The 17,498-nt window shown below is 40.9% G+C and overlaps 1 protein-coding gene across 2 annotated transcripts in view; it reads right to left on the bottom strand.

Moving 5' to 3' along the window:
* Positions 1–1,507: 1,507 nt before the first annotated feature.
* Positions 1,508–17,498, bottom strand: part of FAF2 (Fas associated factor family member 2) — a 57,112-nt gene continuing 41,121 nt past the window's right edge. For both annotated transcript variants that reach the window (XM_067732778.1, XM_067732779.1), the window contains 9 exons: positions 17,262–17,396; positions 15,523–15,599; positions 13,033–13,171; positions 11,328–11,413; positions 11,134–11,225; positions 9,337–9,514; positions 8,195–8,366; positions 7,419–7,562; positions 1,508–2,340 (listed from right to left, as the gene is read on the bottom strand). In XM_067732778.1, coding sequence (XP_067588879.1) covers positions 2,158–2,340; positions 7,419–7,562; positions 8,195–8,366; positions 9,337–9,514; positions 11,134–11,225; positions 11,328–11,413; positions 13,033–13,171; positions 15,523–15,599; positions 17,262–17,396 — 1,206 coding nt within the window. In that variant the 3' untranslated portion in view covers positions 1,508–2,157. The remainder of the gene's footprint in view (positions 2,341–7,418; positions 7,563–8,194; positions 8,367–9,336; positions 9,515–11,133; positions 11,226–11,327; positions 11,414–13,032; positions 13,172–15,522; positions 15,600–17,261; positions 17,397–17,498) is intronic.

Here is a 17,498-nt window from a genome sequence, read left to right on the forward strand (position 1 = left end):
GTCAGCATGAAGACAGGAAGCGAGACTGAGTAAAGCAGGGCTGTTTCAACGCTAGGAAGACTTTAATACTCTGGCATCTGACCTTCTTCACTGGACAAGTTATCAAAAGGCAAGAGGCGTAAAGTGCACATCATAGAATAATATGCAGATTGAATTATTAAGAAAATATTTACAACTTCCCAAAGTGGTGTGGAAAAGATACTTGGTACACCCAGCCTGGTGAAGGTCCTTAATACCCTCCTATGCGGGGAAACAGCTCTGCATTCCAGACAGGGAGGGTGGCTCCGAGTTAAGTGGAAAAACTCATCTTTGCATGGTTGTCAGCAGGAAGTAGACTTCACGTAAGGTAGAGTGGAGAACAGTTCATCCTTAGTCACTCCAGATACATTTTATGACAACAGTCGGAAAGCGATTTCCCACTCATCTGGACGTGGGACAGCAGGAAACAAAGTGAAAGAAAAACAGGGAGCCAGGAGCAGAATTAAAGTTTCCTGGAGATGGTACTGCAGACACCTGTGCCAAGGCCACTGGGAAATTCTCAGGCTCCCCAGGTGATACCCATGGGGCTCCTCACCCTGCCCCTTGGTGTTTACCCCAAACACTAAGGGTGGCAGAGAAGAGCAGTCACATCACTGCTACTTAAAAGAATGGTCCTTAGCTTTTAGCTAAGCAAGAGAAAGCCTTTGGAGGCTGCAAGTCTAGCAAGTTATGCTTTATGTTGACATGAACCCCTGGCCTCACAGCATGCTAGGGAACTGCAATAACTTCAGTAACTTCAGTAGGTTGCAGCGTTACAAGTTCTGCAAGTCTAGCTACAGAACACTTTGGAATACTTGTCAGCTCACGCTGACATCTGTGAATACATGGCCTGACCCCTATACTCATTACCATAAACTCAACCACAGATGAGACATCAGAGGGAAAAACCCCTACTGCTTCAACACAGCAATAGAGGGAGAGGATAAAACTGCCCCCAGCAGGTGGCTACACCAAAAACTGAAATGTGCCTTCCGACACTTTACACAGGCTGAGTTCTGTCTTGGCTCCCTTCAAGGCCTCCGGTTCTTTCAACCCTTAAAACACCACCACCACCACCACATTCCCAGTGAGACAGGCGGGGTATTCTCACATGGTTCTGCTGGTTCCACCACAGACCCTGCTTGTCCTCTGGAAAGGCACCAAGCTTGGCAATTCAGGAAAGCTCAAGGCTGGGCAGGAATAGCATGCACATGTCAGAACACATATCCTTTGTTCAGACCCCATAATGACCACCTGGTCCAGATTCCAAGGAAAAGCTGCAGTTGTACGTATAGGTTAGTCTACACGGAGTTCATGCCATGTATATGGGTGTATCTGTACATACACAGCCTTTGTAGAGCTACAAACCCAGATTTCCTCCCATTGTACCAAGTGGGATGCATAGGTGGCAAGAAAGGACAGCAAGAGTTGGACCAAAAAGAACCTCTCTGGGAACGTGAGAGGGACAATGGCAGAAATAAGCACAAACCAGCCTGGGACACCTTTATTACACTCTTGTGGGCTAAGGAGCCCAGGGCAAGAACTCATGGGTTTAAGAAATGGCTCTTTATCAAATGATGTTAAGGAAAAAAAATACATCTATGTCAGCCTCATTCCTTTGGTCATTACAAAGCAACAACAACAAAAAAATTAAAGTTATTCATAAATTGTGGGAAGTTCAAGGAACATCTCTGCTCTGTGCCTTCCCTTCCCTCTCTTCTCCAGAGGTGGAAGAAGCAAGTCCTCAGGAGATGCTGCAGTAGCTGGTTGTTGGAGGTTTTTTCACTTTTATTTTCTATAAAAGCAAGAATGAATGAGATCTAGTGGGAATGTCCCCTTCCCCAGTTGGGACAATGGCTGGGTTGGAGGTGAAGAGTCTCCTTTCACTGGAAGGTGTGGTGCAGAGGCAGTAGGGAAGGGTGGGTTTGCCAGCAGGAACGTTCACTGCTAACCTCGAGTGCACACACAGGTGGTGACTTTTGCAGGCAGCATGGTTTCTGATCCTTCCTGAGGATGCAGCAGTCTTTTAAAAAAAATATTGTATTATAATAATAATAATATGAATTTCTCTCTCTTATTTTTTTGTTTTTTTCCATTTCTTTTAGGGATTGGGGTTGAAAAGGAGAGGAAGAAAAAGTGTCATTCGTCTGTTAGGTCCTGAACAAAGAGAACTTCTGTGTGGCTGAGTCCGGCCTCCTGCAGCGTGGGGGGGTTGGGCCACTCCTCTGAAGGGGTGCAGGGCAGCACCCTCCGGGGAAAATTGGCTTCAATCTGAAACTTTTCAGGGCTTTCTTTCAAGGAGAATAAGAAGTCGTGGATTACCTGCAGAAAAAGAAGGTAATTTTCTATTACCTATAGAAAAAGAAGGGCAGTGAGAAAAAGACAAAGACAGACACACACACAACCATGAAATCAAATATACCCCAGCTCTCCCCAGGGTAACTTGGAGATATGAAGTAATCACATTAGACTGAAATTCCATTTCAAAGTCGATCAATTTCAAAGAGCAAACATGTCGGGCAGCTCTTTTAAGAGGTTTATTACACAGCCCAATGCTAGTCCTACTCTGAATTGACCCATCTGTTTCTTTTTTGAAAACCTGTCTGATATAAAGTTAAACATTTTTAACTTACAAATAACCAAGAGTTACAGAAAAGTTGGAAGCACAGGTACAGAATTTTTTCTTTGAACCAGTTGAAAGTGAGCTACCAACTGAATGTCCCATCACCCCAGAATACTTGTGTATATCTTTTTTTTTCGGTAGGCGGGCCTCTCACTGCTGTGGCCTCTCCCGTTGCGGAGTACAGGCTCCGGACGCGCAGGCTCAGCGGCCATGGCTCACGGGCCCAGCCGCTCCGCGGCATGTGGGATCCTCCCGGACGGGGGCACGAACCCGTGTACCCTGCATCGGCAGGCGGACTCTCAACCACCGCACCACCAGGGAAGCCCTCTTGTGTATATCTTACAAACAGGGCAATCACCTTCATAATACAACCCTCAAAATCAGGAAACTTAACTGATACATTACTACTGTAATATAATAATGTACATTAAATTTTTATTCAGGCCCCATTCAAGTCTTGGCAGTTGCCTTTTTTTTTTTTTTTGGCAGTTGCCTTTTATAGCAAAAGGATCCAGTTTTAAATTGTATGTTGCATTTAGTAGTTGTCACATCTCCTAAGTCTGCTCCTTTTAGCCTGGAACAAATACTCAGGATTTCCTTGACTTTCATGACCTTGACACTCCTAAAGATTACTGGTCAGTTACTTTGTCTCTCAATTGGTTTATCTGATGTTTACTTTTTTTTTTAATTTATTTATTTTATATTTATTTTTGGCTGTGTTGGGTCTTCGTTTCTGTGTGAGGGCTTTCTCCAGTTGCGGAAAGCGGGGGCCACTCTTCATCGCGGTGCGCAGGCCTCTCACTGTCGCGGCCTCTCCCGTTGCGGAGCACAGGCTCCAGACGCGCAGGCTCAGTAGTTGTGGCTCATGGGCCTAGCCGCTCCACGGCATGTGGGATCTTCCCGGACTGGGACATGAACCCTTGTCCCCTGCATTGGCAGGCGGATTCTTAACCACTGCGACACCAGGGAAGCCCTGATGTTTACTCTTGATTAGATTCCAGTTATGCATCTTTGACAGGAGTATTACAGAAATGATGCTGTGCTCTACTCAATGCATCCTATTCAGGTGGAGTACAATTTCATTTTGCTCCATTACCTATGATGTCCACTGTGACCACTTGATTAAGATGGTGCCTGCCAGGCCTCTCCACTCTAAGTTAGTCTTTTCTCCTTTGTTATTAACGAGTATTTTGTGGGGGGGTACTCTGAGACTACGGAGACATTTGGCTCTTCAAACTTTCTTCAATTTATTTATTTATATTAATATAGAGCCATGCTTTCCTATTTTATTCAATAGGTTCTAATGTTCAAACTGTTTCAGATGGAGTCCGAGGAGCCCAATCAAGCTGGCCTCCACGTCTTTCTGACATGTCTCCATCATTTTTTGAATAATTCCTTGCTTTGTGGTACAAGGTGTTCCAGGCTAATCTTGTATTTTCCCTGTCCCAGTCCTGGAATCAGCCATTTCTCCAAGGAACCGTGATTCTTCTTAATGGACAATGCTATTTAAAAACCACGATCTAGGGAATTCCCTGGAGGTCCAGGGTTTAGGATTCCACGCTTCCACTGCAGGGAGCATGGGTTCGATCCCTGGTCGGGGAACTAAGACCTTGCATGCTGTGTGGTGCGGCCAAAAACGAAAAAACAGAAAATAAATAAATAACAACAACGACCTAGGTGCTAGGTATGTTCATTGCTATTGGGGTGCTGATATTCCCAAGCACTCTCTGTGGAGAAAGCCAGACAATGTGTACATACATATATGCATCTATATCTCTATTTCCCCCTGTATACTGAGAGCCATGAGTTGATTCCCCTCTCCTCATGTATACCCTCCTTACCTGGTTCTGGATTTAACACCCACCCCATCTCCAGGCCACTTGGGCTCTGACTTCTCTGCACTGGGTGCTCTCACATATGCACACCTCCTTCACTTGATCGAGATCTGACACCTTCCACGTAGACCTCTCTTCTGTGAGAAAGCCCTCTTCACCCTGGTCTGGCTCTGGCAAGGTACAGGTAAATTCTTATTTTCCCCTGTCTCTTAACGCCACACATTAAGAACAGGCACCCTGGATCTGATCTATGGTCCTCTTTATCTCAAATTCTGTTTTTAACAAGACTCTAAGGGATGTGCAGTGAAGGGCACTGCTAACCTCTTTCAGGTCCATCCCAAAGATCAGGAGCACCCCATTCAAGTTACCCTTACTTTTTTGAGGGTATCTATTTCTATTTCCTTTTTGTTCCACCTCTCATAAGTTTATTTCCCTCTGCCTGAAGAGGCTATTGCTACAAATCCATTTAAGGAGTAAATTCATTTTCCTTTCACCTAATCCATTCATGATTTTACAAAATTCTCATATTTTGGTCCATCAACCTTAATCACTTTCAGCTCCTTTCTCTGTCTTTGCAATTTCCATTAACATTCATTCTCCTTTTCTTTTCTTGAGATGCATCAGTTAGACTTGCACCAAGTATTCTTGGTATGAACCCAACAGGGTTTTACAAAAGGGCAAAATATCTTGCTTCCTTTTCAGTCACTGCTTGACAATACTCAACACTGATACAACACTGACATTTTCTGTTTATCATTGGCAATGCACCAATACCATCAGGAAACAGATGAAATCACCTCTACAGGTCCCTTTTGGTTCATAATGGATAGAAAAATGATTTCTGGGCTGAGTATAATTTGGTTTCTCTCTTACATGCATTCATTCAGGAGAAAGTCAGCTGCCACTTTTCTGCTCACTCTTGAAGGCTAGAGATTTTTCTACAGTTTACCCTTTTTTATCCTAGCTTTTAACACCTGTCAAGAGCTGAGCATCATACACAAACTGAGCATTTTGCTGAACATTCACTCATTGAGAGTATTTATAAATGGTAGAGCTCACAGAAGATCACACAAACTCCGCAGGAGCACTAAAAAACTGTAACTCACTATTCAGTTATATGTTATTAACTCTATAAATGTTAAATGAAAGGCCAGCACTGCCAATACACCTCTCCTCTTACACTTCTTTCTTTCCCATCTGATCCTTGTCCCCATTTACGAATTATTTCTCTCCATCTGAAGTTTTTTTCTTCTTTAAAAAATAACTTGTAGTGTAAACATATTTAAAAAGCCTACAAGGATTAAATATTTAATAAATGGGTTGGTTCCCCTTTGGCTAAAAGTCTATTCTATTCCACAATTCTAACAGATTTTCCTCCAAAACTCTCAAGAGAGGAAATTTTGGTTAGGCTTTTCATATACGAAATGATAATTAGAGTTTGGGGAGTAAAAGCTCCGTAAGCGCTTGGGCATAATACAGAGAAACTGTCAGTGAACATGGCTGCAAGCTAATACCCACACAGAAAACAGTAGTTAGGAAACACATCAAGGAAGGGGAATGAACATTTAGAAACCATCTACTACATGCTAGGTCCTGTGTGAGGCTCATTCATGTTATTCCCAACTAAAACATCCAAAGTTAGAGATGTGAGCACCTTCTCCCATATAAATCAATGTATAAATGAGAGATAAACAAATAAAACGAGGAAGCTATTGCTTCTCTCTCACTAGGATGCCTCACAACGTTTTACTCTGAATTAGCTCTTTGAATCGTCTTACATTCCTTACTGGCCAGTAAGCTCCATGAATTCCAGAACCACGCTTTACTCACCTGCATAACCCCTAGGGTGCCTAGCACAGTGCCTGACATACCTTCAGTTTAATGTTATCAGAGGACAGGTTATATTTCCATTTTACATGCAGGATATATCTGAGGCCCTATAAGAGACTCTGTAACTTGTCCAATGTTTTCCAGTTAAACAGGAGAAGTAATGAATGTGCTACCCAGCCTCACCTACAGAGCGTCCACATTTCTATTATGCAGTTTATTCTTGATTATTTCAAATGATCAGGGAAATGGCAGCATCTATTATAGTTGTAAACTTGGAAAGGCAACTTACCACCGCTCAATATAAACAGGAACTTCCTTCTGATAATAAACACCAAAAACAATAGCGTTTGAATGCTTACTATGAGCCAGGCACAATGTTGAGCACTTTACATATGAACTTAATCCTAGCAATCCTATTAGAGAGTGACTATTATACCCATTTTAAAGATAAAGAAACTGAGGCTTACAGATTAAGTAAACTGACCAAGGAAACACACCTATTAACACTGGAACAATGAGAATTTGATCTTCATTCTGTGAGACTCTGAGAGTCTCTGCTTGTAACTACATCCCTATGGAATGACAAACACTATTTACCTATGGACACCAGATACCCAAGGTAGCCCTACTAAGTGGGGCTTCTAATGGACTGAGTAGAAAGAAAGGGTGACAACTGCATGCAAGCTGTGCATGCACTTATATTCAGTTGTGTAATTCCAGTCCTTCCAGGGCAGCGGGGATAGAGCTTTTTCTACACAGCAAGGGGTTCTGGTGGGATTCTAAAGCCAATGCGAGTCGAGCAGCTTGGAAGAGCCTCCCACCTCCAACATACAAGTCTTTTGTGGGACTTCTTGGTAAGCTATCTTTTCTTCTTAGCAGAGCTCAAACATGATAAAATGAAACCTTAATAACTGCTTTGAGTTGGCAGCTAGACCTGAAGGAACCTACAATAATTCAGTGCACTCTTCTCTCTGCCCCACCTCCTTCCTCCCCTGTTCATCAGAGCAGCAGATACAGCAATAACACTCTTGAGAGTCTTTAAAAGTTTCCATATCTACAGCCCACACAGCCCAGACTTTACATACACTTCACACAACTTAGGCAGTCCTTACTGTTAGAGACTGTGAAAAGTGGAATCGTCTTTCTACTCGAGAATCATTGGGTAATTTGAAAATGATTTTGACACTTTCAGGGTCATCAGGGGAAGGCTCCGGGGGCAGGCACTCCAACTTCCTTTCCTTCTCCTCTTGTAAATTCTGTAGAGACACAAAGCAAAGGTGAGGCTATGGCTCCAATCAGGGAACAAGGAAACAAGAAACACAATCACAACATGTAGGTTTACTAGGCAGTCAGATGAAAAATTAATGACCAGTATCAGAAGAAAACTTCTTGGCAAGGGTCAGAAACACCCTAATTCAAATTATATTTATTTGATTACACACTATTGCATCACATGTATTATTTATTGACTATGTTAAGGTATGTAACTGTTAGAAAAAAGGGAATGACTAAAAGACCCTGGCTATAATCAAGCGGCAATATGCAATGAAACAAGATGATGAATAAAATGTCAGATGAGCTAAACACTGGTACTAAGAATGAATGCTTAAAATCTACTGCTGTGAATTAGCATATTGAACTGCTTATTATCTATTTATACTTACTTTTCATGGAACAGAGCTTTTCTGCCTAACTTTTACTTACTCTTGTATTTGTTTTAATAAACTTTTTAAACAATTAAAAAATACTTTTTGTGAAAATGTAGTAAATATTAAAATGGCATGGAGAATTTAAATCACTCACAATCCTATCATCTAGTTTTTTCTCTCACACTTGAGAAAACACCAGTTTGAGAGTCACCAGAAGTAAATAAAGACAGGCTCCTTACCCGCCGCCGTCTCTCCTCTGCCAACTTCTGCTGCTGCACCTCTTCCTCCTTCCGCCGCTTCCGCTCCCGCTCCTCCCGCTTCTTTCTCTCTTTCTCCTGGTCAGCCCGGAGAGAGGCCAGGTAGGCCTCATCCTGTTGTTGTCTCAGCACCTGGGTCTGGTTTCGTTCTTCCCTGTGGACAGATCAAAAGCATAGAGGGAAAAAATAAATCTCACAAAGCTCTGTGTTTTCTTATATTGAAATTTTTTAGGGGGTTAAAAAGGTTGACAATCTTGGCAGATGACAGTTAATACTACCATAAGGGATTCAGATTCTCATGCAGAATCTGAATGAGCCATCTCTTTTCTTACTTTAATTTGGCAGAAAAAGAAATGGCAAGCTTTTCCCTCTCTTTTTAACTTTCCATGTAAAACTATCCTTTCCCCCCAATCCTAACAGAAGTAACACAATATTATTGCCATAAAATGATCAGTGGGATCATATTTTATAGGTAAATACCTTTCTGGGTTACAACATTTTTGTGTATGTTGCTTTCATAAAACCAAAAAACCACATACACACATTTTAGAAGATGTGAAAAATAAAGAAACATCTTATTCAGAGTTCTACTAATTAAAGAGAAAACACTGTAATATTTTGGGATATTTCTTTTTCTCTCCAAAAAATTGTGTATGTACGTAGGAGTGTGTGTGTCTGTGTCTATAAAATTAAAAGAAAATACCCCAGAATGTTAAAAGTGGTGGTAGGATTATGAGTGATTTAAAATTTCTTCTGTGCTTTTCTATGTTTCCTGAATTTTCTACATTAATTAATGTACATTACTTATGTGATGGGGGAGGAGTTATAACCAAGTTATAAGCATTCCTCATTTTTTACATTTAAGTTCTTTATATCATGCTCAGCTATTTTAAATGACACAATTTACATTCCTGAGCATAGAGTCCTGTCTTTATTTTGAATCACATCTCCAAGAAAAGATGATCTGATGGAGTTATTTAGGTAAAAATATACAAATATTTTAACACTAAATGGACAAGGCTTTTAAAGTTGCCTAACAGAGAAGAAGTCAGGATTTGTGGAGCCCCAGGTAAGGCACCCAAGTCTACAGCTCGTCTCAGTCCCAGAGAGGAACTCCCCTGTACCTCTCTAGGCGTTCTGACACCAGGTAAGTCTGGTTTGCATCCATGATAAATGTCAGCTGGTTAATGAGGTCATCAGGCTGAATGAGGCCTTCTAGCCGTCCTACCACAGTCATTCTCCGATCCTTCAACATAATCATGGCCAGGAATGGATAGGTGTTTTCTCTTAAAGCCTGTGAGACTGACAGAAAGAAGACCCAAAAGATCAAGGGCAGGACTTAGGGATAAAACAGATTAATTCTTAGACTTTACACAACAAGCAAGAGAGAACTGCTTTGGTCTCAGTTGGGAAAGAAGGGAGGTGTCATTTATTCCCTGCCTACCTTTTTCCCTCCTAGTTTCTCAATCTTTTTGCTGTTGTTGTTATATACTTGTGTCCCTATTCCCAGGTAATTTGATTAGAGTAGGACAGGCTTTTCTGGTGGGGTGTGGTTGTCATGATGATGCTAGGGCAGGCTGCAGAGTTCAAGAACAATGTCTATTTGATGGAGGGAAAAGGCTCTACAAAGACTCTGGCTACTGCTCAGCATAATTTCCCCCTGTGTCGAAGGGGACAAGGCTGCAAGTCTCAAGTTTATGTTACTGGTGAGGATCTCCACCATCATCTTCCTTGTCTTTTGTTCCTCTCATCCAATCCCTTCCTTATCCCCTTTTCCTATGTCCCACCTGCCCCCACCCACTAAAAAAGGGCTAGCTTTTCTGTTCTGAAGGAGTTTAGAAAGTTGGTCTTCCAAATAACCAAGATTTTACAATTACAGAGCTTTACCTGTTTTACCTTATGATTTGAAAGAAGAGATTTTAAGCTTCTGTTAAAAATATTCTTAGTCTCCTTCTATCTATCACTCCTCACACCCAAAGCCGTAAGAGAATGGCAAAACATATACTGCAGGAACTTATCAGATGTTTAAAAACCAATTAGGAATAACAATTCGGATTCCAGGATGTAGACTAAACATCTGCTGCATCTTTGGTTCTCAGGATTTAGCACAGCACCTGGTATGCTAGTATATATTCAAAAGTTGCTGAATAGAAGTAGCTGCAAAGTAACTACATTTTCCTTCACTAGATGCCTTTATATCTTATACTGACTTCTAAAGATATTTACCTCCAGTTAAGAGTTAGTTATAGTCAGCAAAGATCTGAGCTTTCTGAATCCCTATCAGCACTCAGGGTACTCAAACTCATTGTGCAAGAAGCTCTGTTAAAATTGCTGATGACAAGAATAAACTCTTCAGTAAAAAGCTCATTAAGATTAAAGGCAAGCTGCTGGCCAGGACTGGGTTTTTTTTTTTTTTTTTTTTTTTTGCAGTACGCGGGCCTCTCACTGTTGTGGCCTCTCCCGTTACGGAACACAGGCTCCGGACGCGCAAGCTCAGCGGCCATGGCTCACGGGCCCAGCCGCTCTGCGGCATGTGGGATCTTCCCGGACTGGGGCACGAACCCGTGTCCCCTGCATCGGCAGGCGGACTCTCAACCACTGCGCCACCAGGGAAGCCCCAGGACTGGGTATTTTTAAAAATAAAACAGGCTCTGGCAATGGTTAACTGTAATGAATGGGCTAGAGCCTGACAGACCTGAGCTTGCTCCAAAACTTGCTAACTGTATGATCCTGGGCCAGTGGCTTAAACTCTCTGAGCTTGTTTCCTAAACCATAAAGTGGAGGTAATACAACCCCCATCTCTCAGGACTGCTGAGAGGATCGGTCAGCCACAGAATACTCATGCAATAAATGGCATGTCCTTCCAGATTATTCCAAAGATATCTCAACAATCTCAATGAGGCAAAAGAAACACGACTTACCCCTGTATCCCTCAGGTTTGTTTGTGGAGCATGCCCAGAAGAGCATCCTAGTGTTTATTAGTGAAATAACTTCAGGAGCACAGAGTGTGGTGCTGTGGAGAGGGATGAAGAGGACATGAGAAGAACCTGCTTACTACAAATTATCAGTAGATAAGATCAGAAAAGAGGGGAAAAAAAAAAATCAATCCACTTACCGACAGAACTCATCAGAGTCCTGGTGATCATCTCCATGAAGATAAACCAAAAGAAAGCGAAGCTCCCGTTTGGCATCATTAAGTGCCTGTGAGAAACAAAAGATCACAAATTATGACGATGACTGTGCCTCAAACTTTTAGTTAGGCTAAGGGTCCTAATGGATACAGCTACGTATTTAGGAACAAAAGAAGAAATGAGGGAAAAAGGTGAGCAAGAAAACCAGAAAATTCCTGGGTTCCTACCTTCATAACCCTGGCATTTCTCTCCCTACAAAAAGTCCATGCTAACAAGCTTCAATGAAAAAGTTTTTAGTGTTGTTAGGATTTAAATTCTATCAGGCACATAAGAGTAGGCAGGCTGACAAAAAAAGGCCCCCTCCCCACCCAATCACAGAAAAGTCATCTGTTCCCACAATCTAAAGGAAGATGTAAACAGGAAAATCTGACCTGAAAAGGGAGATGAGAGTTTTGCCACTTTACAGCTACAACATAAAAAATACTGCGAAGATGAGCCTGATCCAAGGCCACATACCAAGCAGGGATGAGGGACTGAGGGACCCAAGGGCATTTTAAAGAGCATGGGGTTTAAAAGATCTTCAAAGACAAGGCTAGTGTCCCAGATTTCTGTGTATGCTTTTGCATTTGCAGAATCCCAAGTACATTACAATTTAATTAAGATTTCCTGAATGACCATTGGTGGTCTACCTTCAGGATTACAGCAAAGAGGGTGTATGAGAGGTGCCCATCTCATTCATGTCTGTATCTCTAGCACTGAGCACAATGCATGGCATATAGTACGTGCTTAATGCTCATTGAGTGGGGTGGGAGCAGCCAGTGGGAAAAAGCAGATGTGGGAGAATCACAGAAGGAAGCAAGAGTAAGCATTTTTCTCTTTCTCCAGATAGATCCAGGAATCCTGGAGGCTGCAGAACCACCCTCAGGCATAAGGTGTTACTTCTACATTTTTCTCTGGTAAACTAGAGATATGCCCAACACCCACAGAACTCCTAATTTTTGCTCCCTGAGAGGTAACAACAGTCGAATGTCTGCGTGGCTTGGGTTGAATGAGATGTGTTGCTTTGAGTCTATGGTCTATCCCCTTATTCAATTCTGCGAGGGATACAAGACTTAGGTTTTGCCTATAAGGAGGAGCTTGCAGTCTGATACAGGAGATAAGACATTAACACAAACAACTATAAAATAAGGAAGAATGTGAAATTGCTATAACGTTTAAAAAAAAAGAAAACCACTATGAAAGTACAAAAGGAAAGACTACTATTTTAGATTGCAAGTAGGCAGGGTAGGGCGCAACAATTAGGAAAGAGTACAAAAGGGGAGTGACATGAGCTGGTGAAGGATGGGCAAGATTCCAATTAGCAAAAATGTGAGGAAGGCATTCTAGATAGAGGAAACAGTAAATCAAAAGCAAAGGCACAGAGGTGGGAAAGTACAGAGTATGTTAAGGGAATGGTCAGCTGGAACCTAGGGTATAGGGAAACAAGTTATGCAGGAAAGACCTCAAAAGGAGGTTGGGATTAGATCAAGGAGGGCCCAGCTAAAGGGCTTGGTCTCTTTTTGTGTAAGCAATAAAAAGCTATTTAAAGTTTCTGAATCAAAGAATGACATGATCAGTGCTAAGCTATGCTTTCCTTTGAGGATAGAATCATATCAATAAATTGGCATCTATATGGTTTGTGGCACTGACCTGGCTGTACGTTCCCTGGTAGAAGACAGGGTGTGCCCTCCCATATTTCTCTTCAAAAGAGTGCATAAATGAAACAATGTCCCCAACGGGGTCAGTGACCCGGCTGCGAGGGTCAGGCCGTATAAAACGAAGAGCAAACCTGGGGAGGAAGGAATAAATATCACATGAATCGGCTTACTGTAGTGCATATGGAGTGGGCCAGTTTGTAAAGATTCCTATAGCAGAGCCATGGGCATGGCAGCAAAGGGAGGTGAACGGTCTGTGAGTGGACCATCAAACCTGAGAGTACAGGCTAGCTCAAAAGCCACAAAGCAGCAAGTGTTACACCACTGTCTGCTTAAGAAGAATGCAAATTACTAGAATTATAAATTCCAACACTGGCCTAAACAAATCTTGAGTGCTTTTTGCAGAAAAATTTAGGGCTATAAGAATTGGGAAAGGAAGACGCAATATCCAAAAAGATCACAGGTCAGGCTGTGTCCCCAGACTCTCCATAACGGCACTGTCTAAAACAGCAGCCACGAGCCACATGTGGCTATCTAAATTACCAAGAAAATTAATTTAATTAAATACAATTTTAAAAATTCACCTCCTCACTCACACCAGCCACATTTCAAGTGCTCAACAGCCACATGTGGCTAGTGGCTTCCACACTAGACACTGCAGATATAGAACATTTCCATCATCACAGAAAGTTCTATTAGTGCTATTCTAGAACAGAGCTGTATCTCTTTCTGGTTCTTCTACTTGCCTCTCCCTTTCCTTTCTGTTCTCCTGGGATTTTGAATTATGAGTCCACATTCCCAAACTATTCAAATTATGGACAAGAACTTCAAATCCAAACTTGCAGTCATGACTGACTTGCTCTTCAACGGGGCAAGTAAATTCTGCTCAGTGATTTATGGTTGATAGCATCCATGGAGGAAGTTATAAAATGGATCTAGACAACACTGGCAGAGTTGGAGACCTGGCAGTTACTGTAAGGTTAAAGACGGTACCACACATCTGTTTCTAAAGAGCCCATCTTATCACATTTGTATAGTACCAGTTATTTATCCTCTGGGTTTCCATAAAAGGCAAAGGAGCAGGGGCTTGATAAGTCAATGTGCTATGTAACATTAAATAAGTTACTTGGATGATACAGTTGGATTAAAATTAGTAACACATGCCATGCATATTTTTTCCCAAAGAAAGCAAACAATATTCATATACTTAAAGAAATATCAGCATAGAAAAGCTGACTAAACTATGATACCTTCCTTACCAAATATCGAGCCAATTCCTTATCCCCTTAACAAATTCCCCATATAAACATGATTTCACTTGGAATTTCTCCTGAGTAATCAAATCAAACTCATTGACACAAACATTCCAGAGCAAATTAAAAACAAAAGTAAGAAGCTGTGTATGTGAGGGAGTGATTAGAAATCCTTAAGAAGATTAATGTTTTGATAACTTTCTCTGAAGTCAAGTATTTTAGGATTATCTTATTACTCTTTAAGTTTTCAAATTTTGATGAATGGATAAAGGTTTTAATTTTTTTATTTCTCATTACAATATATTCCAATGGCCAACACAATTTAGGACAATCAGCTTTTTAAAAAAAATAGAGATATCAACTAAGACTTCATTATGATTTTAAAGGTTTTTACATGCCCATTCTTAGGTATTGTCTGATCCTCTGCAGCTGCTGGGTCCTTACCTTCAGGCTCTGCTCCCTAGAGCAAGGCAAAGATTAGCCCATATTTAGAGGAAGGTATAGAATGCCCTGTATGCAAGGTTCCATCTGTTGGCATGGATGCCCATAAAACATTTTAGTTCTCCATGAAGTCTAGGTGTGGGTTCATCTACTACTGAGTTCCAGACCAGACACCCCAAGTCTGATGTGCCAGAAACTTGGGCCCCTTGACATTTTCCAGCCTTTCTGTAGCTTCCTGTGCTGAGCTCTCCAAATGGTACATGAAGGAATTAAGAAGAAAGGTGAAAGTGTGAAGCAAGGGGGAACACATATGGAAGGGTTCCAGTGCCAGCAACCTATGGGTTGCCAGGACAGAGGAAAATGTACAGAAGGTGTGTCTAGAATGGTGAAATTGTTATAGGAGGAATCTAGAAGAAAGTAGGTCATCTCAGAGCAAAAGAATTTGTTGGAATTATGAGTTGTAAAATGATTTAGGGTAAAAGTTACAAGGAGTGTGAAGCTAGTAAAGATAACAGAGGTTGGAAAGGAAAGGGTGTGAAGATTAACTAGGGAATGTAGGGGGACAAACATGCGGGATAGGGAGGCAGACTTATTTGTGAAAATGATAACATCTGTTGTTATGTCTGAAAAACCGAAAATATTTTCATGCTATATGAATACTTCAGGAAAAGTATTCAATCTGATGACAAACTGGCAGCCAAAATTGATAGAGCATAAACCTTATTCTGGTCTATGTTTCAGCTCCAACGTCTACCTTGTTACTACTAACACATACATACAAAGGTACATACCTAAATATATCAAGTATTGTATAATAGGTAAACCGGAATGGAAGCATTATCAAGTAATAACCCCATCCAAGCAGCCCCTGAAATTCCAAAAACAAAGTTAGATATCATTCTCTCAATCCCTAATACCTTAATTGCTAGTTAAGATTTACATTCTTTTTTGTCCTTTTCTTGTAATTTCTCCCTCTGCAAAACAAGGTTCCCTTTTCCTGGCCCACCTCATCCTTCTTAAAAACCAACTACCTTTGACCTCACTTCATCTAATACTATTATATTTTTCTTTTATACAATAATTTTTGTATTAAATTTGCTTGAACACTTATTCTGCAGCTACTTACATACATTAGCTGTCAAATTCAGTTGCAAGTTTTCCTCTCTAAATCATAAATATTCATTCTTTCCTTTTTAGACTTAATATATTAAAATGTGGTATATAGAAATAACAAGAAAGATAACCACTACTGCTACCTTGAACATTTGTATATAAATGACAAATAATTATATTAACCACAATTATAAATCTCCAAACAGCTGCTAATCTTGGTAATACTCTTAATTATTATTTTAACAGTGTTGATTACTGCTGCTCTTATTATTAATTAGCAAATATATAGGGCTCTATAGCTTACAAAACATTTCTTACACGGTATATTGTGTTAATCTGAGACCCTCTGTGTCCATAGCCAGGGAGCTCTAGAGCTCTGGAGCCCCATTAGTGGACATTAGGGTCCCAAACACATTCAAGCCCAAAACAACTGGAGAAACATTGGACACATACAGAACTACTCCTTTTTTTTTTAATTTAAAAAAGAAAAAAGTTTTCTTTTTCTTTTTTTTTTTTTTTGGCCACACCACACGGCTTGCAGGATCTTAGTTCCTTGACCAGGGATTGAACCTGGGCCCTCAGCACTGAAAGTGGAGTCCTAACCACTGGACCGCCAGGGAATTCCCTAGAACTACTCCTTGAATCATATAATTGCTCTAGGAATCTGTGCTGTTCTACTTCAGAATACCCCCAAAACATCTACTTAGAAACTATTTTTAAAACATTATCAAGTACTCCACAAAAAGGAGTGATGGAGTAAATTCTAAATCCAATTATAAGAGGTGAGTGTAACTCCAAGAATAAGAAACTCCAAAAAGTTCTCTGGAGTGTTCACTATCAGTATACACACCTGACTTCCCTAATTTGACTGAATAATTTGAAGAGGGAAGAATGCCTCTTTATTCATCTCTAGATCCCCAACAGCAAAATATCAAGGACCTTGGAACACTCTTAAGTGCTTGCTGAATTTAACTGAACCACCTCCTCGCTGCTAGCCCTTCAAGACTAATTTCTCCCACAGAGATTACAAGTACTTCCCTAGAAGTAGCTTAAAATTAAGTAAAATGAAGCAACAAAGAATTCAGTAAACACTCTAACTTAAGAGTGGAAGATCTATTAAACACATAGCAAACATTTTTAGACATGTAAATACATGTAGATGAAGTGCTATAAACAAGGCACAGAAAACTCTTCAAATAACTGGCATGGAAACTGGAAAAAAAAGGATACTTTCATTGGTTCATTAAGGAATAAAGGAAAAATGATAAACCCAATAAACCTACCAAGGAGCTAGGTCAAGCTAACAGCTTTATATTCTGAATATTCCTTTTGTTCCTATCATACAGAGATCAACATAAGCAAGTGAAAGAACTTTTAAAATAAAAAAGGGAGAAATTCCAGCTATGAAATAACTTGCCCTTGGTTGTGGTCTTGAAACAACATAGCTGTAGATCCTGTGGTCGGCTGTATTAACTTGCAAGGGTCGGGATGGTGGTGGGTTGAAAACACTTGGTACACCCTCTTGCTCGTTTAATCTGTCCTGTACAGCAGCCTGAGAAGAAAAGAATAGCAAGAACTTCAGTGATGCTCAAATCAACCTAGAAGAGATGAGACAACCATTGCTGGTGTTTCGAAATAGGTCACCAGGGAGTAT

This window comes from Pseudorca crassidens, chromosome 3 (genome assembly GCF_039906515.1).
Source record: "Pseudorca crassidens isolate mPseCra1 chromosome 3, mPseCra1.hap1, whole genome shotgun sequence".
NCBI lineage: Eukaryota > Metazoa > Chordata > Mammalia > Artiodactyla > Delphinidae > Pseudorca > Pseudorca crassidens.